At 29.3% G+C, this 25,873-nt stretch overlaps 2 protein-coding genes and 1 non-coding gene across 4 annotated transcripts; 2 read left to right on the top strand and 1 right to left on the bottom strand.

Moving 5' to 3' along the window:
- Positions 1 to 2,919: 2,919 nt before the first annotated feature.
- TRNAG-GCC (transfer RNA glycine (anticodon GCC)) lies at positions 2,920 to 2,990 on the bottom strand. The gene has a single exon. It is a non-coding gene; the product is annotated as a tRNA-Gly (tRNA).
- A 596-nt stretch (positions 2,991 to 3,586) lies between these two features.
- On the top strand, positions 3,587 to 7,429 carry RAP (RAP domain-containing protein). Of its 2 annotated transcripts, none has more exons than XM_047295343.2 (4): positions 3,587 to 3,892; positions 4,659 to 6,490; positions 6,581 to 6,663; positions 7,164 to 7,429. In XM_047295343.2, exons 2-4 carry the CDS (start codon positions 4,666 to 4,668, stop codon positions 7,269 to 7,271), a joined length of 2,016 nt encoding a protein of 671 aa, XP_047151299.1. In that variant the 5' UTR covers positions 3,587 to 3,892; positions 4,659 to 4,665; the 3' UTR covers positions 7,272 to 7,429. The 2 variants fall into 2 exon arrangements, with proteins under 2 accessions (XP_047151299.1, XP_087957967.1); XM_088101841.1 differs by lacking the exon at positions 3,587 to 3,892 and adding an exon at positions 4,312 to 4,427.
- A 9,197-nt stretch (positions 7,430 to 16,626) lies between these two features.
- Positions 16,627 to 17,390, top strand: LOC124823168 (BON1-associated protein 1-like). The gene has a single exon (XM_047295333.2). It carries the CDS (start codon positions 16,759 to 16,761, stop codon positions 17,242 to 17,244), a length of 486 nt encoding a protein of 161 aa, XP_047151289.1. The 5' UTR covers positions 16,627 to 16,758; the 3' UTR covers positions 17,245 to 17,390.
- Positions 17,391 to 25,873: the final 8,483 nt, after the last annotated feature.

Below are 25,873 nucleotides of genomic sequence, written 5' to 3'. Positions count from 1 at the left end.
AACAAGTACTGCTTGTTCAGTAGGATTTAACCTACCAGCATAAGGATGCCCGACTAAAGTTTTTGCTAAATCGTGGTTATTGTATCCACATATCACTTGTAATACCCACCCATCGCCATTACCAGATGGTTTGCCCCTTAACTGGAAAGGACACTCACATTTTCGGGTGCCATATGCACTAGGTTGGTCGGGTTTGTATTTTCTATATTTTCTGCCTCTTTCACATCCTAGCAACACAAACGTCTTCCTCCCAGGTTGACCGGTAGCTTTATCGGATCTTATAGTCACCACAACAAATCCTAGATCATTTGCAATCCCTTTTATCCATTCAATTAAGTTTTCACGAGAAGAAAAACTTTCATTTGTTGTGAAATTATTCGTCTGATCTTCCTCAGCAACCTCATTTATAAATGATGAAAATTCTGATTGCATGGTACAATTTATTTCAGAATCGATCCCATAATGGTATTCGTCCATTTAAATTATAATCACCTATAAAAACTAAAAAAATAATACAATAAATTTATAATTTATAATTATATTATAAAATAAAAAACTAATACAATAATTATACAATTATAAATTTACTGAACAATATAATCTAACTTAAATCACCAAGTTAAATAAACATAAAACTATATAAAAAATTATTAAAAATTATATATTAACAACAAATAATAATTATAAAAATAAAGTTAACTAGTTTTATTCAATTTTTATATAAAACAAACCTACTTAAATAATATTCATAAAACAACATGGAAAATTATGAAAAAATTACATATTATCTAATTATATTATAAATTCATAAAAATTATACATATACTTAAATATAATTATAGAATAATAAAATAATATATAAAATAACTACAAATTATATAAATAAATGAATGGCTGTCAAATATCTTAGAAATTTTTTAAATAAATACTAATCCTTACTTGTAATAATTGAGTATTCAAATAGGTAACTCAGTTTTTTTCCATGAAAAATGTATTTTCAGCTGAATACCAAACACTCTTACTAAATAAGATAGGCGAAAAATTTTCATTCTCGGATATGGAAATCCGATATATATATATATATATATATATATATAAAATTGAATTTCCATATGCAATAGGTAACTGAGTTTTTTATTCTGAATTACTTTTATTAATTTTAATAAATTCAGAAAACAAAATTATATCAATGAAAAAATATATAATTTTATTATAGACTAATACAAAATCATAAATAATTTTAAAATTAATAAAATAAGTAAAACAATAACATAATTAAAATTTTATGTATAACATTAAACATGTATCGGATATTGATATCCGAATTCTCACTATCGGATCTCCAGGTCCGATTCCTATGCATTTCGTTATTCTCAATTTGTTTCAAAATCATATGTAAAGATAAAAATTAATTTAAATATTAAAAATAAATAAACTAAATAAGGTAAACAACATACATAATATTTAATATAATCTGAGTTAAATATTACAATCTAAGTTGAGTATCGAATATGTATATCCGAAATTTCATATAATCGGATTTCCACATCCGATGCGCATCAATCGGATCTCCACATCCGATCAACATCATCGGCTATCCGCAGTCGATCAACATCATCGGCTACCCGCAGTCCATGAGTTCATATCGTTTCATTTTCGGTAGCATGCAAACATATTAACGAAACTAAATTACATCTCCATCAATAACAATCCAACCATGAAATCTATCTATGCACACAAATTAAAAATAAATACTAACCTCTTTCTACAGCAAAAACACAAAGAAGAATGAGGTAATCCGAAACTGCACCAACACAAAGAGTCAAGCTGCCAATACACCACTCCAAACTACACACTCGGAACAATACTTCTCTTTAGATAATACTCAATCACTCTCAAGAAAAAAATATATTATCAAAGTCCAGTGAAGAGTTGTGAAAGAACCGTATGGTTTCTTTATAAAAAAAATGGGATGCAAGAGGTGTAGGGGTGAGGGGGTGCAGGAATGAAGGGTCCAAGGAAAGAGAAATTTAACTACTCCTAGTCATCTATAACGTACACATTTGAAGCAATGCCTTGCAACAATGATGTCTTGATGCCTTGAAGTAGTCTCCTAACAATCCTGAGATGTTTTCGTTTCTTTTCTCTATTTGGAACTTCTGTCAACCCTCTTTCTGTAAAAGCCAATTCTGATTTAATTAATTCGCTCAACGCACAGTTATCATTCGCTGAGCGAATGTTCAACTGCATATCCTTTAACTATCCATAATTTAACTATCCATAATTTGCTCAGCCAATTGTTTTGGTACGCTGAGCGAATAATAATCTTTTTAGCTGAACGATTTAATGATGGCTTAGCGAGAAACATCTGATAGCACTCCACTAATGTATAACGTGAAAAACACATTATTTCATGAATAATTACAACTGTGAACTCATTTATAAGTATGAAACAAGTATTTTTCACACTTATCAATTGTTTGATGGAAGATGTGACGGAAGACAATTAAAACATGACAAAAGAGTATGGTTTAAGTAGCCAAAGGAAGGTAAACATGGATGTCCCAAGGGAAGAGGAAATTTGAAAAAAGAAAATTGGAAGAGAATATAACAATAACGGTAGGGTTTTCATCCAATTATAACTAGAATTATATTACGAAATATAATTTTCTCCTAATTATAATTAGGAATTAAGTAAGATTAGGGTTGTATACTTTAATTAAACTCCAAATCTGATTTTCTTAAACTCTAATTAATTTTCTCTAAATTAGTTTTTTTTTAATTTCTAATTTTTCCTAAACGGGGATTCAAAAAGAAGAAAAAGAGCTCAGGTGTGCATATGTTTCATCTATGTTTTTGAGATGAATCAGTGATCGACCCATCGATCGTATGCTTTTATCATCACAGCTCCCAGGACAATGCACCAGCCGGGAATCGAACCCGGGTCTGTACCGTGGCAGGGTACTATTCTACCACTAGACCACTGGTGCTGCTTATTACTTGAAAGAAACTTTATTTTATATATATAATTATAATTTCATCTAATTTGTTTACAAATAAAAGAAAATGTAGAAATTATAAACAATCCAGTATATGTATTTTCATGATCAAAATTTAATATTTTACAAGTTTTTTTTTTATAAAAGATGTTTAAAAATTTTATAATGATGAAAAAGTTGATTTAAACCAAAATACAAACCATTGATTTTTTTCTTTCAGATTTTATATTTAATTTAAACCAAACCAAACGTAATTATGTTTTATGAAAAGCAAAAAACCTTGAACCTCTTATTTATTTTGTATGTTATATGATTTTGTCTCTTAAAATATCAATAATTTGAGTAACTATCGATAATTTGATTCAATACAATCAAACACTTAAAATTTAAACTTTAATGTAGTTATTATAAATTTTTGATTTCATTAATACTACTCTAATAGCGATTTTAGTTTTAAATAATTAATTTCTATATTTTCATATGAATTTTCTCAGTTTAATTAATAAATGATTACATATTATATTATATAAGTATTTTAGTTAGTTTGTTATAAGGACAAAGTTTTGAATATTTTCAAAGTTTTTAAGGATGAACACTTAGCCCTGAACTATAGCTCGTTCAGCACTGACTCTTACTCTAAAAATTGGTGACTTCCACAACAGAAAGACTTATCTGGAATTCTTCACACTATCTCATGATTTTACCCCAAATTTCTTATCCCCTTGCGTTCTCCATGAATGTCATGTAACCCTTGTTTAACACATTTCGTGAATTTTTCTTTTGAAGCCAAACCTAGAGCTCTTCTGAATCCTAGTTATCTATTCGCCTCGTCAAGACCTCGTTTCGTTCACCCTTACCTGTCGCACACTGGAACTTCTGCAAGAAACTTCAAGGTAATTTGAGTTTTATGTTTTCATGTACCAGATTGTGATTTTAGGCCTTTGTTTTAATGGAGAGATTGAATGCATTGCTGAAAACAGTAATTACATATTGATTACATACGTTAGTTTGAGTCTATGAAATCATACCTTAGTGGTCTAATCACAGTAGGAGAAACCCTGCTTTCTTCGGAGAAACAATTTCGAACTATTGAGAGGCTATTTGGAAAGACAGTATACTATTTTATATGAAACTTCTAAACTATATTTAGTTATCATAATCTTGAAATATAAGACATGAATTAAGAACCATAATTAGATTTTTTACAATAACAATATAATATATTTAAAACCTAGATTACGATCTAATTAGAGTTGCTAATTAAGGTTAATGAAACCATACCCGTGAGAAACAACCACTTAGGATAACTTCAACAACAAAGAAGGAGCCACTGTCTTGCACTCCACCCGTCAGTTGCAAAAGGAGAAAGAGTGTGTGTGTGTGCGAGTGAGAGCGAGACCAACTTGAAATTTTTCCTTCTCTTCGAAGGTAGGGAATGGGTTATCCCTCTCTTTTTGCTTTTCTTTTTTCTTCCCTTCATCTCAAAATCTGCTCATGGAAATAATTTCTAACCGAAGGCTGTTTTTTGTTGTTTTTCCTGTTTCACTTGGTGTTATTGTCCTTTGAAAAGTAGTGGATGATATTTAAATTTTAGTGTTGTTCTTTTTGTTTTGTTTAGTTGCATGGTCAAACCTAATTAGTTGAATTTGTTTTCTTCAGGTGAGGTATGGAAGGGTTATGGAATTCCTTGCTTAACCAAAGTTGCTTAAAACCCTTTGGTTTCACTCCAAGACTTGGTTATACTTTCCCAGTGGTTACAACTAGAACTGGGAGTTTAAATCGAAAACCTGAATCCTGCACCCTGAGAAGTAACTGCACACAATTGGGTAGAGACACTGGCGCTAGTTCCCAGAGGGTTGGAGTTGATGCACTGGATAATGGTGGTGATGGAGAGGAATCTAATGTGGAGTGGGAATCTGAGTTTCTTGGGGAAGTTGATCCGTTGGGTTACCGGGCTCCCTCTAAAAAAAGGGAAAAAGTGCAGAGGTCAAAGTTGCTTGAAGAAACTGATGAAATGGATTGGTGTGTGAGGGCGAGAAAGAAGGCCCTGAAATCAATTGAAGCAAGGGGCATGAGTCATCTGATTGAAGATTTGGTTACTGTTAAGAAGAAAAAGAAGGACAAGAAGAAGTTGGAAAGCAAGAAGAAAATAATAGTAAAGAAAATTGAGAATATAGAAGATCTTGACTTTAGCTTAGAGGACGAGTTCCCACAGCCTATCAATCCTCTGAATGATGTTGACGATCTGAAAAGGAGAGTGAGTATGTTTTCCAATGGAGTGTTTATAGAAAAGAAGGAAAAAACAAAGGAAGAATTTGTCAATAGGCTTTCTCAATTCTCTGGGCCATCTGATCATAGAAAAGAAGTCAATTTGAACAAAGCAATCACTGAAGCACAGACTGCAGATGATGTTTTAGAGATAACTTATGAAACAATTGTTGCAGTTGCAAAAGGCCTAAGCCCTTCTCCTCTGTCCCCCTTGAACATTGCCACCGCTCTTCATCGCATTGCTAAGAATATGGAGAAGGTTACTATGACGAGAACTCGAAGATTGGCTTTTGCTCGACAAAAAGAGATGTCTATGCTTGTTAGTGTTGCGATGACAGCCTTACCTGAGTGCTCTGCACAAGGAATCTCGAACATATCTTGGGCACTGTCCAAAATTGGAGGTGAACTGCTTTATCTTTCAGAAATGGATAGAATTGCAGAGGTTGCACTGACCAAGGTTGGGGATTTCAACTCCCAAAACATTGCTAATATAGCAGGTGCATTTGCTGCAATGCAGCATTCTGCCCCTGATCTTTTCTCAGAGTTGTCGAAAAGGGCTTCAATCATAATTCACACTTTTCAAGAACAAGAGCTAGCTCAACTTTTATGGGCTTTTGCTTCGCTATATGAGCCAGCTGACCTTGTATTTGATTCTTTAGACATAGTCTTCAAAGATAGTTGCCAATTGAGAGGTTGCACAAGTGAAAAGACATCAAGTAATGATGAACAAATCAGTGTTGACAGAACTGGTGCCTTAAATGGATCTCTGAGCTCTCCCGTACTCACTTTAACGAGGGACCAGCTTGGGACAATAGCTTGGTCCTATGCTGTCTTTGGACAAATGGACAGGAGTTTCTTCTCTCATGTCTGGAAAACTCTCCGCAATTATGAGGAGCAAAGGGTTTCCGAGTTTTACAGGGAGGATATCATGTTTGCTTCTCAAGTTCATCTTGTAAACCAGTGCTTGAAGCTTGAATTCCCACATCTTCAGTTGTCCTTATGTGGTGAGTTTGAGGAGAAAGTTGCCCTTGCTGGAAAAACTAAAAGGTTTAATCAGAAAATAACTTCATCGTTTCAAAAAGAGGTTGGACGCCTACTCATAAGCACTGGCCTTGAATGGGTCAAAGAATATGTTGTGGATGGTTACACTTTGGATGCTGTGCTTGTTGATAAGAAGCTTGCTTTGGAGATTGATGGTCCAACTCATTTCTCGAGAAATACTGGTGTGTATGTCAAATTTGTAACCTTTTGTTCTATAAGATCTAGTTGAATCTTAGCTAATGGGTTTGTTATTTTATATCTCTGCCTATTAGGTGTTCCATTAGGACATACCATGTTAAAACGTCGATACATCACTGCTTGTGGTTGGAAAGTCGCTTCTGTATCCCATCTGGAGGTAAGATCTCTAATTTCATAGATCAAACATATCTCATCTACTTAAATTCCCTGGTATTTTTCTCATACAAAATTAAGAAAAAAAAAACATATATCTGTGAAGCTGTCATAGTTTAACTCACATCTTTATTAGTTAGCACACATGCGGGATACGAAACAAGGTATTGTTTGAAAAAAAATTATTCCTGGCAATGTAAATGCCTTTTGGCATACTGTTGGAGGGATTATCTTTCAAATTGCACCCAGCAGAAACATTTTATCATAACCCTCTTGCATCTATATACACCTTTCATTATTCTAAATTTTGTTGAGGAATAACCAATCAAGTTCATCCCAGATGCACCCTAAATTGTCATTTTGTGTATCAAAAACACATTACCTCTTTAACGCTCATTTCTAGAGTAGGAGTTGTTCCTCAGCCAGACAATTTAAGTGTTTTTTATTCATAGGATATTGATTTGTCCCAAAATAATTTATTGATGATAGTGTTCTCTCTTGCAGTGGGAGGAAACTCAAGGGGCGTTTGAACAAGTAGAGTACCTTAGGAACATCCTAAAAAATCATCTAGATGAGGGATACGCCGAAACTACTCTGACTGGGGAAAAGTGATTGGCCAATGCTGCTTGTCAAGTGTAAGGAGATATCAGATATGTATTTTTTACCAAGCTCCTCTGATAAATTTTAGTAAAGGGGGTTGTATATTTCTTAGAAATATTTCATTTCAAAAGCATAAATTCCATTTCTCCCCATTTTGTTTTGCACTAAAATCACTCTAGTCTCTAAGTTCAACACCAAAATGAATTTGCTTCATAATATTACACAAGATCCAATTTGACAATTGACAATTCTTAATCAATTTGCTATTCAAGTTAAAATTGCCTGTAATTTGGACCCTAATATTACCAATTACCAAATTAATCTATTTCGTGTATTTAGTCCTTTGGCAACAAAGGATAGCTAGACCATTGTGTTCATTGCAATTTTATAGAGATAATTAAATATTAGACGAGAATATGTAATCAAGAAGAGTACCAGTGGTAGAATAGAACCCTGACACGGTTTAGATTCAGATTCGTTTCCTGTCTGGTGCACATTCAAAAGAGCTTTGATGAAAAATTCTGTCCAATTTGTGGGTCAATTGTTGGTCATCGCACTCAGGTCAATGAAGATAATGTTTCTGAGCTCTCTTATTTTTTTTTTTCTTGAGTTGTCTTTTTTTCACGCACACAACTCTGACAATATCTCAGGTCACAGTCAAAAGATAATCCATGTTTCTGGAGTGCAACTTCTCCTTACCAAACACTATTTTAACATTGCAGAAATCTGTCATAAGACCATCTTTTATTTTGTCTGGATATTGCTTGAGATTTTCCATGATTAAACATATTTTCTAGCAGGCATTATTTCTTTACTTGGTGGGGGATATAATTGTTGTCATCATGACACAATGGTGCCTACCAAATTCCAGAACACAAGCATACATTACTTTCAATTTTGTTATAGCTTGAAGCATGGGAGGAAAGGATTGGCTTTGAATTAACCCTTTAACTTCGTTTACGTTTAAGCCTAAGTAAAATTAGTTCCATAGTTTGATTGGGTTAAAGAAGAATATAAAAGAAGTGAAAAATATTATTTCAGAGTGGTTATTAAGAAACAAAGGAAGAAGCGACTTAAAGTTTTTGCTTAAATATATTTAGTACCTTAAATTTGGGACAATTTTTATTTCAGTCCCTCAATTTAAATTTTGTAGTTTTTAGACCCTCTATTGGAAAAATGTTATTTTTGGTTCTTTTTAGTCTTTCAAACTCATTTGGGATGACTAAAGACAGTATTTCGTGAATTTGAAATACTAAAATCGGCAAATTTTAAATTAGGGAACAGAAACTAAAACTAGTCTAAATTTGTGAGATTAAAACTAGGATTTTATTAGTTTTGGGTACCTTCAAAATTAATTTGTTTTGAAATTGGCACCATAAAAAATTATTTAGTATTTTTTATACTTAACATTTAATAGATATATAAATTTGATTTTTTAGTAACTTTATGTAATCATCCAAAATAATTATTTGCAAGTATGTTGGTTTTTGGAGTTCAAGATTGCCATGTTAACACCATTTATTCAAAATACCTAGAAAAATTACTATCTAAACCGACTTTATTTTGTTAACACCTCCCTACTAATGGTTTTATTTTAGTCCTTTATCTATTGTAATATATGTTAGTCTATCGTTAGACACAGTCAGAGGGCTTGCACAATGACAATGCCTAGCCATGCTCATAACATGACCTACTCGTATCTACTAAAATCTACACTCATCTGCATTACCATTGTTGTTTCTCTTGGCTCTTCCATTTGCTTCATTTTGCGACTATGAGCTTAGATTACAACTAAGGTAAGAACTGGATCTCTCCATTTTTGTATTTGTATTATGTTATTATATTTTTCTTCAATATTTTATCACGTTCTCTTGTTTTGTAACTACTGAGTGAATCGGTTTAGTATTGGTCCTTCATATTATTTTCCCCGTCAATTTTCCTTCTTCCATGGACCGTTGGACTGCCAATCTATTCCACCCCTGATGGAAAACCTGCAGTCGCTCTCACTTTCTCACGTGCCAATGCTCTCACCCATGTAGGTTCTATTCCTTCAGCTCTCAAGTAAAGCTTCTGCCTACTGAATTTTTTTCGTTGATGTTATTTTGTTTGTTTTTTTTTTTTTTTTTCTTTTTTCTGTTCTGTTGGATGCTCTACCCATGCACTAGAAGCAGCGCCATCTTACCAAATTCCGAACTTTATTGTTGCTTTTAATTATATTCTTTCAATTTCAATAACGCACGTGAATTCATTGAAACCTGATCATGAACACCGTTTCATGAAGTGGGCTCATTCAGTTTCGATGCAATGCTAAGAAACTGAATCTGCTGTGTTTTTATTCGTATTCTGATATTTCAATTAAATTTTTATGGTGTTTAATAAAATAGGTAATTTGGGAGGTGGTTACATTTGTGAATTTAAACGTAATATCTGATATTGATATATGGTTCTGGCCTGGGTCTTGCATAATATATCCCCTTCTCTGTGCTGATAATGGGTAAAAAGCTAAAAAGGAACCAAAGTTTGCTATTGTGAAAAAGGTTGTCACTTCCAGGAAAATCTATAGGTTAGGTTTTTCTTTCTCTCGCCGAATGCTGATTCCTTCATTGTTCTTGGTTTTGTTCTATTATCAATTCTTGAAATCCTATCTAATTCAGCTACAAAGAAGAGGTTTTGAACTCAAGAAAAATCTTATGAAGGAAAAGTTACCCAGAGACAAATAAGGTTCGATTCTCACTCCTTGCCTCCCCTTTTAATTGGTTCTGAATTTATTGCTTTCTCCCTTTCTCCGTTGGTTTGAATTTGTATTATTTAGTCCTAGTCATTCTGCGGCAACTTGCGTACCGGATTTTGCTGGATACCAATTTCTAAATCCAGATTAGAGTGAGCGTGCTTTGTTTTGCCTTAATATATTCCTTTTGTTTCTCTCTTTCAATTAAACAAATGATCATTCTGGTTATACATACGCAATTTTCCATGGAATACACAGTTCAAATTTGCAGTCTGTGATATGTTTACAACTGTATGTAGATAGCTTGCGCTAATGCATATGACGTTCATGATCTAACACTAACACTATTACGGGATAAAAATACTAAAGCATTTCAGTTATGTATGGCAGACTTTTGTAGTGTATGTCTGTTTCTCACACAACCTTTTATCAAATTCTCTTCAGATCAGTAGGGGCTCAGGTACAAATTTGAATAAATCACCTAGGGAATAACATCTTTTTAAACAAATTTACGAAGGTTGTCTCTTAATCTAGTGGAGGAAAGAAGTTATATTACTATCGTTTTATATGTCCCTTTTATGCATAACATGATTGCCAAGTATCCTCAATTTGAGAGAATACTAATAAATGTACCTATGCTGACAACGGCCTTGTTTAGAGTTTTACTCAGGTGTCTTTTTTTTTTTTTTGAGCTAAATTCCAGAAGCACCTGGTAGCAATTTGATTACTGATAAATGGCTCTTCAGGCTGGATGAGAAATAGTCTATTTACTGTTCTTTTTACTTGAATTAGGATCCTGAGGAATGGTAAAACAAATTTTCATTTATTTTTTGTTCAACAGTGAAGGCAAGAGCCTTCATAATAAGATGATGGTAAATTTTTCTGAACCTTGTAAATTTCCTACCATTTGGGATTATGATATCTTTTTAGATCTCAACAGTATATGGTCATCTACATCAGTAAACAAATGATTATTTCTACACTGAGATGTAAATTGAATAATTGGTAGTAATAACATATCTTTATATCTGCTCTCCAGTGTTGTGATTTGGAACTATGAAAAATGTAGCAATTTTTTTATCACAATATTGAATTCATAACCAAGACATACGTATCAGTTAGGATTACTCTCTTCATTCTTTATGGTAATGGAACTCCCCCAAATCCTTTGGCTTTGCAATGTATATTCAATAATCATTTAAGTGAACCATTTTTTTAATTAAAACACATTTGCTGCTTATTTATTGTGTTCCCCCTTTTATTTATGCAAACTATTTTCTAGGAAACAGGCACAAGTGCTAATTGTTGCAACATGTGATCGGGACTTGAAGAGTAGAATTCGGAAGGTAAAGTCATTTTTTACTCTTCATGTCTGTTTTGTTTTGATATTTGGATTTCTGTATTACAGATTCCTGGTGTTCCAATAATGTTCATTGCTAAATACAGATGCTCTATTGAGAACCAACAATTGGTGGTGGTAGATATTCTTTAGTGAAATTTATAACACGCTTAACTAGAAATTTTTGAACTTAGTTACCCAAATTTGCATAGCTTTTTTAAATAAACTATAGGTTTAAACCCTCATTTGGTCCTCGTATTTGTGTGTCAATCTCAAGTGGGTCATCGTGTTTTTTTCGGTCTCAATCAGGTCCATAAACTTGTAAAAATGAGCCAATTAAGCCATCTCCGTTAAGTTTTTGTTGACGCCGTTTACAGTTTCTGACATGGTGCCCACTTAATATGTTGATGTGTACTGTTTGATTACGTAGAATTTTTATTTAAATTAAAAGATTATGAAATGACAAAATTTAATTGGTTAATGTTAAAATTATAGGGTTTCCTCTTTGTGATTGGGGTTTCGAATCTGTGTGCAGGTTTCAAATGGAGGTGCAAGCTGTCATGGTTGCGTGAGATTGATGATGGAGGTCGCGATTGAGAAGATGTTCGCGGTCTGGTTCTCTCTACAAATGCGTGTTTACGGTGATGTGCGAAGATGGTGTTCAGGCATGGTGGAGATCGCGAGTAGGGTGGTCTCTACAAAGACGACTTCTACTTCAATTGGGTTTTTAGATTTCTGTATTTCTCTTGCAGGTTAAAGGCTTGTGTGCAGAGGAAAGATAATTGTTGGTAGCGCTAGAGCAGTAGAAGGGTTTCAGTGGATTCTTTACCAATATCTGGGAGGAGTTCCCTAATCTGAGGATGAAAATTCCAACATTAAAAGCTCTCGTAACTGAACATTAATATCAATAACTCAACATTAATATTCAAATTCTTATCTGCATGTGGCTTTTGGGTGTATAAGAAAAGTGGGAATTCCTCCCTGGGAACAACTTTCTTTGCCTCAACCTAGCGATAGACGAAACAGTATTGAAGATGACCCAATATCAGAATATAAAAAAATGTTGAAGATCTATAAATTGGTATGGACAAAACTTGGATACAGTTTTCCAAGTGTTAAACACAACATAAGTCCAGTATCTAAACCACAAGTTTAATTTGATATTAAACTTCTGTCAATCCATGATTGTAATTTTGTATTATCAATTTATCAACCCAGTTCATACCTTATTGTGTCAATACTTAATTGTAATATCAGTTTTTGCATCAGGTGACATTCTGCATTTCTGATATCATAATTGTATTTATACAATTCGCAGAAAAGCTTTTGTTTTGATGTGGTTTTGTTTTCATAGTGTCTAGATTTCATTTAGTATTTAAATCCAAAGAAACCATCTAATTTAATTTTAATCATGATTTGCTTATTAATTCAAGCCAAATAAAAATGAGGTATATCTGCCAAATGAAATGAATGTGGTAACTGGTATATCAGAATTTTTTTTCTATTAACAATATGTACGATCAGAACTCTTCAAATTACAACTTAGAGAAACCAGTATATGGCCAACATAATTGCAATTAACACAGCAAACTGTGAATTCAAATTAATTGTACTTGCAGTATATCCCTTAAAGTGGCAAGGAATTTTGACTAGTTTTGGCTTCTGAAATCTCCATGTACATATGTTTTTGCACTTGCAGTATTTCTGTTATGCAACTTTTATCAATGGCTGACTGTACTCATCAGCTCAATTTTGATTAGAATGTATGATTGAATTGATCAACTAGGAAGAAGCAAAGATGGGATTAGTTCAGGATTCCCAAGTGTTGATTCCTTGTTGGGAGACCAAGCAAATACACCAAGCAAAAAACAGAAAGGGAAAATCCCCAAAATCTCGCTCCGTCTTTCCTTTCGAAAACGATACAGTTCTGTTGTGACCGGCGGCGAGCTTGGCGGCGACCGGTAGCACCCTGGCTCGTGGCTCGTGGCCCGCGACAGCCGGCCTCGCTCAAGAGGCAATTGATGGAGGAACGAGAGAGCTCCTCTCTCACGCGTAAGAGAAGAAGGAGAAGGAATGGTTGATTATACAATAGAACACTCATTCAATTTAATACACATTGCCACGTCAACTAAAAAAATTACAGTTCAGCATCTGTAGACGGTGTCAACGAAAACTTAACGGAGATGGCTTAATTGACTCATTTTTACAAATTTATGGACCTGATTGAGACCAGAAAAAACACGACGACCCACTTGAGATTGACACACAAATACGAGGACCAAATGAGGATTTAAACCTAAACTATATTAATTAAGCTTCGTTGACGTTTGTTCGTGAACTCCAAAGCTGTTTCGTAAATACACAACATATTTGGCAATTTTGAAGAATGAAACGTTCACGATGACTTTTGAAATCAACACTTTATTGTGTAGAGCATTGTGTGAACCAAAAGCTGGGTGCTTTACTTTGAGATGTTGAGTTGTTGCTTCATTTTTTCCAGGAAAGTTCTATCATGCATCAATTGCAAGAAGACTTTTTGTGATCACACAATGGTACTGACTTTAGTAAGTTCCCTTTTAATTTGGATGCACATGCCAACAAACAAATGTGTCATAATAACTCTTTCGAAAAGAAGGAAAATATATATATATATATATATATATATATATATATATATATATATATATATATATATATATATATATATATATATTCTCTTTTAGATGTAATTTAGTTTCAAGATCCTCATAAATTATATATTTTTAATTGAGTTATTATTATTATTATGGTAATTTAAATATTAAATTTTGGTATATTTTAGTTACAAAATAAATCAGTAAATCCTAAATCATCCATTGGGGTTCCATATTTAATCACATCTTACATGCACAAATCCCAAACTAAATACCAAAACTTTTATTAACAAAATTTACAATAATCTCATTCTCAAACAAAAGAACACAATTTTGTTAATAGGATCTAAAAGATAGAATTACATAATAAATCATTATACAATAAATATTGTAGCATTTGAAAGCAATTAATCACTTGTTTTGGATGCTCATACCCCTTAAAACATTTATGGTATAATTATAGTGTGACTCTTGTCTCTTTACTCATCATTCTTATAAACATTTACATATGACACATTTTCATTCATTCTCTTATCCCGAACCAAGATATGGAACACTCCCATATGGTTAATCTGGTTTCCCTTATGATTTACTTAAAAGGCAAGAAATTGAACAATCTCCTATTTATATGCTAACAAGTTCTTTTTTTCTCATTTTTAACAGTCTAACTTTGTTATTTTTTTAATTTTATGAAAAAAAAAGATGTACATTTTTTGGTTTAGTTCCTAAAGTAATTTGAAAAGTGCTTGTTATGTAGGTGAATGAAGAACAAAAAAAAAGGTTGTATAAAAATAGGGCCATACGACCGTCTGGAAAAGAGGTGTTTGATTTTCAAGAATATGCTTTTTTAGAAAATGAATTAAAAATAATAAAAGTTTTATTTGTTAGTCATAAATTATTTTTAAATGTTCACATAAGTTTCTTATTACAAAAAAAAAAGGTGATTTTACTATATATATATATATATATATATATATATATATATATATATATATATATCACATTAAATGATTTTATAAAAGAAAATGGTATTTTTTTAATTTAATTACAATTTTTTTTTAAATTCGGAAACAAGATTAATAAATATTTCTTAAGAACATTTTCTAAACGTTAAATTAAAAAACATACAAAAGCAAATATTCTTATTTTCAAATTTTAAGGAAACTAAATGTTTTTTTTATAAAGTACCAACACCACAATCACATCCTCCCAATATTAAAATTTTCATCTTCAGTAAAATTCGTACTAAATAATTAAATACTAAAAAGTTATGAAAGTAATCATTATATTTACAAAGCAATTTATCTTATAATATATTTTAATTTTAATAAATACTTTTATTAATTTCCATAGTCAATATTTTAATAGTATTTGTGGTTTTTGTTTTTTAGTTTTGAGATAAACACATCATAAAAGAGAGTTTTTCTTTCTTTTTTTAAGAAGAGGGTATTTTTAGAAATACATATCCAAGCATACATATCTAGAAATCCATATGTAAATGCATAAATATTAAAATCATTACTTACCCAAAGATTTATATTGATTTACAAGGAAGTATTATTTTCAAAGGACATAAATAATTGTTATTAGGTGTCAAACTTTGACCCTAATCACATAATAAAATAACATTAGTGTATTCAACATGTAAGTTATTTGAAAATATGTTTGAAACAATGTTTATCACACTTTTGGTATATAAATTGGATATTTTAGTGACTGAAGATGCAAAATCTTATTTTAGTTGTGATTCATGGTAAACACAATGGGAATGTAGAAAGCAATTTAAAGAGAAGACGTAAAAGCTTTTTTATTTTTCATTCATACTTAGCCGAATGAGTCATCTCCTACTCAAAAGCTCACAAAATGTTAAAAGTTCAGATAATGTTAAAAAATTCAAAACAAATATTGTGCCGACATTTTTTTTTCTTATTTTGTTTCCTATCTTAATAATATGATATTTATTTTTTAGAGCGAGTTAGTATAACATTAATGCTATCAAATTACAATTAGATACTTATATATAACAAATAATAATTAAATGAAATGACATGTAAAATTCTGAAAGATATAATGAAAGATAATAAATAAATACACTTTTAAAGAATTGTAAGAGATTCAGGCATCTTTCAGGAAAATTTTCATAAAATTTATGTGTAAATTACGAAAATGAGATAACTAACTTAAAATTTATGAAAGTTATCATGAAGTCTGACGATTTATCGATTAAAGTTATCAGAGTTTGAGAATTTATCGATTAAAGTTATCTGACAAATTTTTCATAAAATTATAAAATATGAAGTTATTACAACTCATAATAATTATTTTATAAATATATAAATGAAAGTCATTAACAATAATGAGAATTTTTAATTTATAAGATATCGTGACAACTTTCAATTGAAACTAAAATAATTCAAATTTATAATAACTTTTATTTAATATATTTATAAAGAAATTCTACAGTAACTTCACATTTTCATAATTTTATAAAAAAAAACATAATTAGCAACTTCAGTTAAAAAAATGTGACGTACTCCTAATGTGTAATTTTAAATTAACTATCTCATTTTTATAATTTACAGAAGAATTACCCAATTTCTTTTAATTTCCGGTAAATTTAGCTATCTCCATTCTTAAAAAAAAAAAAAAGAGCCTATATAAATAGGGTTTAAACAAGGAGAAAATGCGGCGCAACGGTCGGCAGTTTGAAATTAGAAGTAAAAAACCTTGGCTTCAAAAAAGAGGATCCTTTCTCTTATTCCCTTTCTCACATTATCCGAACAAACAAAACCACTTCTCATGGCCACCCAATCAACTACTATCCAGCTCACCCTTCTCTCAGCGGAAGGTCTTCACGTCAGGGGAAAACCGGCCAACACCAACGTCTTCGCGGTGGTTCGCGCCGACTCCATTGCCAGCCACACGACGGCCACGGCCACGGAGAGCAACGGGTCGCTGTCCTGGGAGGAGACGTTTTCGTTGGAGGTGGGGCCTTACGCGAGGTGCCTGACGATTGAAGTGAAGTGCAGGACGGGAGCGGGAGAGAGAGACGTCGGCGTGGCAAGAATCGCGCTTTCGGATTTTCTTGGAAGGTCATTGCCCGGCAATAGATTGCAGTTGTGCTACAGGTTGAGGGACTGGGATGGGAGAGAAAACGGGACCGTTAATTTCTCCGTCAGAGTGGTGGCGCAGCCACAGCCTCACGCCGCCGCCGACGAGAACGGTTGTGAGTCGTCGTTGGGTGGAGTTGTTACCGGCATTCCCGTTTGGTTGGAGAAGTCATAGACAAGTAGCAATATTTGATTCGTTGAATGTGGTTGAAATGTTTGGTATCTTTTAGGTTTTGAGTTGATGGACAACAAACAAGTTGGTCGTTTTGTTTCTGTTTATTTGACTTTGAATATGTCGGAGCTTTCTAGGTGTTCCTTTAATGTTTTTTTAACTCCTTCTGTTCTGACTTTCTAGTTTTAAGTTAAAAATGATTATTTGAATTTTTTCACTTGATATTATTCTTTTTACATTTTTTTTAAAATATAAAAGTTCTTTTCTAAAAAAAAATTGTAATGTATCAATGAATATAAATGTGTGTTATTATTACACTTTTCTAAGTTTTAGTTTATATTTCACTTTTATTTATTTTTAAATAAATAAATAATTTTTTACATTTATTTAAAATTACTCTTTCTTAATTATTTTTCAAAAATATAAAAAATTATTCTTGTGATATATGTGACATTTAAATCTAATCCAACGATAATTTTATTAAGTACTGACATCAACAACAAAGTATAACATGTAAGTTTATTTATGGCTTGATACTTGAGAGAGAGAATTTGATACTATTTTCTCTTCTTGGTGTGAATATGTTAGTTCAAGGTTTTGAGATTCGATAACATGTAATATGGTGTGATCGATGTTTTTGAATTGGTTGAATTCTATAATAAGTAATATCGTTTAAGGGGCTAAGATGATGTTTAAATAATAGGTTAAGATTCAATGAGGGATAAATATAATCATATTTTTTCTTTTCTGAAGATGGTCATGTAAGTAGCAAAAAATCACTCAGATTTTTATCAATTCTCTTTTTTGAAGTAGATATTGTTTATACAAATTGTTCTAGTGAATAAGTTTTTCGGTCAAATTTAAGCAATGTGTTTTTAGTGGTGAGGTGTGAGTGTGTTGGTTTATACATGATGTTATGAGTTAGGATGCATTGAGACTATGATAAGATTGTATTATTATTGATGATTATTTGATAAAAGAAATGTATTTGTATGATATATATTTTTTATATTCTATGTGATATTTATGATGTGAAAGATTTTTACACAATGATCCTTCCTTAGTTGTGTATAGTAGTTTTTTTTATAAACATGTAATGAGAGATTTTGAAATAATATAATATTTGTATTACATAGTTTAAAATTTAAGATTTAAAATTATTTAAATATTTTTTTCGAAACGATTTTTAAAACCAAAATCGTAATGGAGTTTTTATTTTATATTTAATTAATGTAAGACTTAAAAAATTAGATGATAAAACAAACAAATTCGATAAGTTTAAGTGGTCTGTCAAAAATGAGTTGGATTAGATTAACTTATTAATTGAAAATGAATTGAATTTTACAATTCAGTTTGGCCTGCTATCGAGCTGATATATCTGTTTATTTTGTCATCCAAAGTTTAATATCACATAGAAATGGAATGAAATTGTTCATTTTTTACATGAAAATGAGTTAATCATCGACTATCAAACTAATTTTGAACTGAAAGGTCGGTCGTCAAAGTTGTTTCAGATTTTAACCAAGTTATATCAAATATCGACTAAACTATATCAAACATTGACCAAACTGTATTAAAGTCGACTCCACTGTTAGATACCAAATTTTTTTAATAAAGTTGAATTGAAAGGTTGATTCGACTAATTTACGAAGTTGGTTTGCCAAGCTATCAGATTTAGCAAGCCGAGTTAATTTAGACCATCAAATATTATGATCTACTTTTTTTTTTCTTAGAGTTGATGGACTAATCATCAAATTTGACCATTTTTATCATCTCTATCTAGAATGAAGAAAGAAAAAAACTCAAAAACGGAGTTGAATTGAAAATATACATATGAATATAAAAATAACCTATGATTTTTGGTATTGAATCTCTTCAATTTTTTCATCTAAAAAAAACTCATTAAAAAAAAGAAGGCAAGCAACATGCATATTCAAGTGGTATAGTTGGAAAGAAAACCATGCATGTGGATTAACAACTGGAAAGAGAATGATAGTTTCACACAACTGTGAATGATTCATCTTTGTGTCGCATTACCCCTTTGGTGGAACAACTTGACAACTAGCAATTGCTATTTGATTTTTTTCCTTTTTTTATTCGGTGGAAATCAATTTGATGTGTCCACATGCTGTCAGATTGATGTTTACAATTTCTTTACGTATAAATGTGACTTTAATTTTTTTTCGTAATATATTTAATTTTTTTATGATGAGTACATGATAAATTTCTATATTAAAAAGATAAACTTTTTGGAAAACATTTTTTTGACATTATAATTTTGATATTTTTATTTAATTTTACGTAACTTATATGTTGATTAATTATTGAAACTTTCATTTGTGTTTTCATTTTTGTAAAATGTTATTTATTAAATTTAGATTTTAATAATTTAGTTAAGAATATTATTTTTAGTTTTTTAATTTTAATTTATTTATATCATGAAAGACAATCTTATTTATTTAATTAAGATTGTATATTATGCGACTTATTTGTTTTGAATTGGAGTAAGATGTTAAAAGAAAAAAATTATTTTTTAAATACGATAAATAAATGATATTATCAAATTTATGATTAGTATAAAATTTTTTTAGATTTTAGTTATATTTAAGTTTAGAGGAAACATAAAAATATTAATATATTATACTAATCATGAATTTATTATATCATATGAATAATATGTATATGTATATTTTTGTCGGTGACATTATTTTTAGTGTCTATATATGAGGAGCTTATGTATTTAATTTTGGTGAATCTGGATGAATTTTACAATTGGTTTAAAGATTAATTTCCAAAAAAATATATAAATTTTTGTAGTTAAAAAGGACTCTTTCATACGAAGATTGATGTCTCTGAACAATCTTATTCAGAATTGATTATAGAAAACTTTGACTGATACCTCAGTTATAAACACAATTTTGAACAATGTGAGAAGATTCAATGCTACCTAACAAAGTAGAAAGTTAAGTTTTCAAGTTCACATTTGAAGAATCAAAATCACATTTTAATTCTGATAAACTCAACCAGTCATGCTCAACTCAAAAGCTAAAACAAAATGCACCTTTTACTTATATTATCCAACATATATATTAATGTACATAATTGTTTCTCATAAATTTTGGCACTTTTAAGTTTAGTTTTGTTTTATAAAACCTACTTATAGACAGGTATTTCAAAGAAGAATGATTGACAAGACACAATATTAATCAAATATCAATTTAATTCATATATATATATATATGGGATTGATATCATTTCTAACTTAAAATTTTAAGACCATAAATTTATGAATCTTTATCTGATATTTAACTATTATTTTCACTTAATATAAAACTTAGATTTATATTTAAATTTTCAATATTTATATATTATAAATGTATTTTATTTTTAATTGATATGATGTATTAATAAATAATTCAATAATAATAACATAATAAGTCTAACAAATAACAACTTTTATTAGAATAAGCTTTATATAATTTTAATATTATTTTAAAAAATAATTTTAGATCTAATTTAATTATATAAAATCAACTTGTTATCCAAAGATTTTCATGTATAGTAAATTTTTCTTATTTTTAGTTGAAAGGCGATTTGCAACATAAATAATTGTATTTTTGGATTTGAAAAATTTAACCATAATATCATATAACATATGAATATTAATCAGTGCTGAAAACTACAAAGTTTTAATAAGTGATGTAATGACATTTCATCAAAAAGTAGTCTTGTAAATTATATTTCTCAGGACGATGATATTTTGACAACATTTTTTTTACAACATTTTAACATCATCTATATGTCATTCTGTGATTGGTCTAAAATTACTCCACAATCAATAATAATAATCATAAACATCAATATGGACCAATCACAGAATGACACGTAGATAGTATTAAAATGTTGTCAAAATATCATTATTTTATTTCTCGTGCCCATGGGACAGAGTAACTACTCGAATTGATTTTGTCTTTTGCAGAATAGGCAGCCATTATTTAACTGTCTATTGTTATTTGACCTTTGAATATTCTAGAAATTTTAATAGTCTAAAAGAAAATAAATAAACGAAGGTAAATGTTATACATAGAGTTTGAACGATGCACTTCAAAGGAAATTGCAGAAAAATGTATCAGAAATTTAGGATATAGAAAGGTTGACAGTGCATGCATGCACGTCACGAAACCATACCACTTCGCCCTATATGTACAAATTAAAAAGCTAAGTAATTACGTGAGAATTTGGTAGAGATTAGATAAACTTTGATTATGATAAATAAAGTCTTAACTTTTAATCAAAATTTATGTCATTTTCAAGATAAGATCCTTTAAAATAGGACGTCCTTTATTATATGTTAATTACATATATGAATACAAAAATTAGTTTACTGATATTAGTTACATACGTAACTAACACTTTTCATATTTAATCAAGAATAAAATGACGGGTCAACAACTTAATCTCATTAGAAATTATCCGTATGAAATAGAGAATTTATTTTAAGATACTAAAAGCACTTTTACACGTGAAAGACTTTTGAAATTTTTTTGAACAGTGCATGTGACTATTTTATTTATTTTTTGTTTAAACTGGGAGGAAAATAGTTATATTCAGAGTGAACTAAAATGAAAAATCATAGGATAATTACTCATAATTTGAAAAACAAAAATTAGACGAAAACGGTAGAACATATGAACTACTACTCATTTATTAATCACACGACATGTTTATCTTGCTTTACATAGAATATTGGTTCTTGAGTGAATATATATATATATTGTCAACTTTTTATTATTATTTGAATTATAAATATGAAAAAAAAAATCTCATTCTTTTTTATTTTCAAAACTGGTCTTCTTTTTTGAAAGATTAAGGAATAGTGACAGGATGGATTTGAAATAGAATAGAGAATAAAGTGATGTTATTTTGTGATTTGGTGCTGAAAGTAAAAAGATTTCAAAGTAAAAATTATAGAAGTTTATGAATGATTTGATAGATTTGGGAGATAAAAAATTTAATAGATTAAGTAGTAAAATTATATACTTGTTCTTAATAGAAAATAAAATGTAATTAATTAAAATTAATTTAAAATAAAATCTGAATGATATTTTATAAAAAAATAATAGTGTAACTAATTTAAAATAAAATATGATTGATTAAAAATAATTTTAATGAAATATTGAATTATAAAATAATTAATACTATTATTAACTAATTAATTTTGTCATTATAACTTTTATTATTATTTTATTTAACTGTTGTATTATTTTTTCCATTAATATTATATTTGAATACTTTATATTTTATTATTATTATTTTTTATTATGATTATTAGTTATCATAGATAAAAAAATTTGAAAAAATCAAGGATCATTTGTTAACGGCATTCTCCATACCCTCAAAATATCTCATGTTAATTAAGAGAGATACAATCTCATATCTCTCAAAAACAGTAAATACGAAACAAGACTATATAAGATATGCATATATAAGATACGCATTGCAATGATTATTAGTGTAAGAGAATTAGACTAATATTTATTTTAACTTTTATTGTAAATTTGTATGTATAATTAAATTTCTATTTTTTTTTGTTTACTAAATAAAATTACTCATATCTCTTAATATATAGATGTCATGAGAAAATAATTTGATCATATAATACTAATTAGGGTGGGTAAAATGAATTTCATTGTTAAAAATTGCACTGAACCAAAAACTAATTTATCAAATTATACATAACTAAACTGCATTAACTATATATATATATAAATTGAATTGAAATGCTGTGTACCTTAACTTGTTTTCAAACTACACTAATTTTGAATTGGACTACACTATTTTTGAATCGTACTAAATTAATTTTAAACTGAATTACGATATTTATAATTAAAAAAAAAAGATAATATTTACATTCATTATTCATAATATAGGTTCTCGTAAAAAAACATAAAACTAAATAAAGAGAAAATGTTTGTCTCTACTAAAAAAACATAGGTTCATAACAATCTATCTTCTCGCAAAAAGCTTTGCTAATAAAAATTAAGAAAATAATTTTTTTTTTTACATTTAGAACTGTTCTTTAGGACTACTTGTTCTAAATATAGGAATAATATTAGAAAAAACATTGATTAAAAAATGTATCAGGTTGAGTTCACGATATTTGATCTCATTTGAATTTTTATCCTAATCAAGTTATATAATTTGAAATTTAGTTATTTGAAATGTTTTCATAATTGCATCATTCACTAAATCTAATCAAGTTCTTAATAAAAAATTAAGAAAGAATTATAAATAATTAAACACATATATAAGGTGGACAAAATTAATTAAACTGTATTGAAGTTTTAAAATGTATACTGAACCAAAAATAGTTCGTTTAAACTAAACTAAATTACTTTTTTTTAAACAAATGAAATTGAACTAAACTATTATTTAAAAACCTTGAAAAAATAAGAAAAATTAACTAAGTATTCAAGAAATATTTGTTTTCACTGAGGAATGTTATAAAAAAAATAAAAAAGTTGGAAAATATGGGAGAGGAGGTATTGTTGCTTACAATTTGAGATTTGAAAAGGGAAAGAAGGGAGAAAAGACAGGTCAGGTTAGATATTCATAAACTCATTCATTTTTCATTAATATTAGGTATAATTTCGTAATTACAGTCATCAAATTTAGTATTATTTAAACTATAGAATTTTTCATGAGATGGGATTTACATAAGTTATGGAGCAGTAAAATTATATAATTCCTTCAGCTATAATATAATTATGAACAAATGAATAGTTAAACCAGCATGTTACAATTCATTCAGAAACTTTTTTCTAACAAACTAAGAAATTTTATTAAAAATAATAATAAAAAAACTTGTATTTATTTTTATAATTCTAATAAACATGTTTTTAATTAAATATAATTTATTTTCAAAATAACCCAGGCTATTGAATATCTTATTTATTAATTTCGCAAATATTTTACCTTTCATTTTTAGTTTGGTTAATGAATTTTGTAGAGTTTAATCCTTTTCCTTTGTTGAAGGGCGGCTGAAAAACAAAAAAGAAAAGTTTTTAGATCTTGTTCATGACAAATATCTAAACATCAAATTAGAAACATGACTAATTTGAGCCATATATATAATGATACCGTTTTTTCATTAAATGTTTATAGCAACTCCATTTATATCACTCAAGCTTCCTATAACAACTTTAGGACAAGCCTTAGAATGGAAAATGATACTTGAACAACCATTTTTGACAACATTTAGACACGCGCACACGTGTCAAAATCTGAGGGGTCCAGTTGGAAAAATTAAATGAAAATGGACCACTCAGATTTTGATACGTGTGCGCGTGTCTAAATGTTGTCAAAAATGGTTGTTCAAGTGTCATTTTCCCAGAATTTATTTAACATATTTAGGAGTGTAAATGGTGTTTGGTAAGAGAAATATATAATAACAAAATATATTTAATCATAAAATCACTTTTTCCAACATATACTATTGTATGAACCAACCAGTTTCTTTTAGATGGAAACCAAGATAAAAAGATTAAACCTAACTTATTGGAGATTACACATTTGTATCATTTGCTTACTGGATCATTTTAAATCTAACAAAATAATAATAATAATAATAATAATAATAATAATAATAATAATAAATATATGAGGAGGATAGGTATCATCTAACAAATAGTAATAATAATATTATAATAAATGAGGTAGGTAGTATCTATTTTTAAGAATAAAATGATAGGGGAGGTGGGAGTTTGGGAACATAGCACATGGGTGTGGAAGAACTTAACATGGAGAAGAGCAAGACTAGTGTGGAAAACAATCCACGAACAATAATTATTGAAACTTATAAATGGCTAAACTCCTAAAATAATTATATAGATTATTGGCTGGTCATGGATGGAAATGACAAAAGTGTTTGTGTTTACGAGTATCCGTGGATTTTACAACGGTTGATTGAGATCCATAGGTATTTATAAATTCTAAGTAGTATTGTAAATAGAGAATATTTTAATATCCGTTTATAACACGATGTTGTATCATACTATTTATATTCACATTACTTATAAAAAATTAAAATTAAAATTATATTTTATTAAGTTAAATTTAATTAAAATTAATTTATATTTTATTAGATTAAATTTAATTAAAATTAAATTTATATTTATATTTAATTTAATTAATATTATATTATATATATATATATATATATACATATATATTTGGAAATTTTAAGATTTTATTTAAAAAAATTCTAAAATATTTTTTTAAAATATTTGTGATACCTACAAATTTTAAAATATTTGTGGATAATTTTTAAACGAAATATTGATAGATAACGAGACGTATAAAAAGTAAATTTTTTTTTAATAATCTAGATAGTGAATAAACATTATTTATCTCCAACCAGATCCGTCGTCATAAATAAAGAAAGCATCATATACAAAGTAAGATTTACATACAAAAGGTAATATAAAAAAGGATAATAAAGCATTGAAAAGCTTGTAAAGTTTAAATGTGATTCTAAAGAGAGAAATATTAGTGTGAAGAGTAATGATCGATAAAGTAAGAAGAAAGATAAAGCTTGGAAGAAAAGGAATAGCATTAGAAAAATATCTGACCT

Source organism: Vigna umbellata, chromosome 11 (genome assembly GCF_029865625.1).
Source record: "Vigna umbellata cultivar VRB3 chromosome 11, Vumbellata_1.0, whole genome shotgun sequence".
NCBI lineage: Eukaryota > Viridiplantae > Streptophyta > Magnoliopsida > Fabales > Fabaceae > Vigna > Vigna umbellata.
Note: the sequence above shows the minus strand (reverse complement) of the source record. Positions and strands in the feature narration are given on the sequence as shown.

Coding starts and splice junctions, on each gene's coding strand:
- RAP (XM_047295343.2), top strand. CDS start 4,666: ATGGAAGGGTTATGGAATTCCTTGCTTAACCAAAGTTGCTTAAAACCC. Junction 6,491..6,580: donor TCATTTCTCGAGAAATACTG/GTGTGTATGTCA, acceptor TCTGCCTATTAG/GTGTTCCATTAGGACATACC. Junction 6,664..7,163: donor CTTCTGTATCCCATCTGGAG/GTAAGATCTCTA, acceptor TCTCTCTTGCAG/TGGGAGGAAACTCAAGGGGC.
- LOC124823168 (XM_047295333.2), top strand. CDS start 16,759: ATGGCCACCCAATCAACTACTATCCAGCTCACCCTTCTCTCAGCGGAA.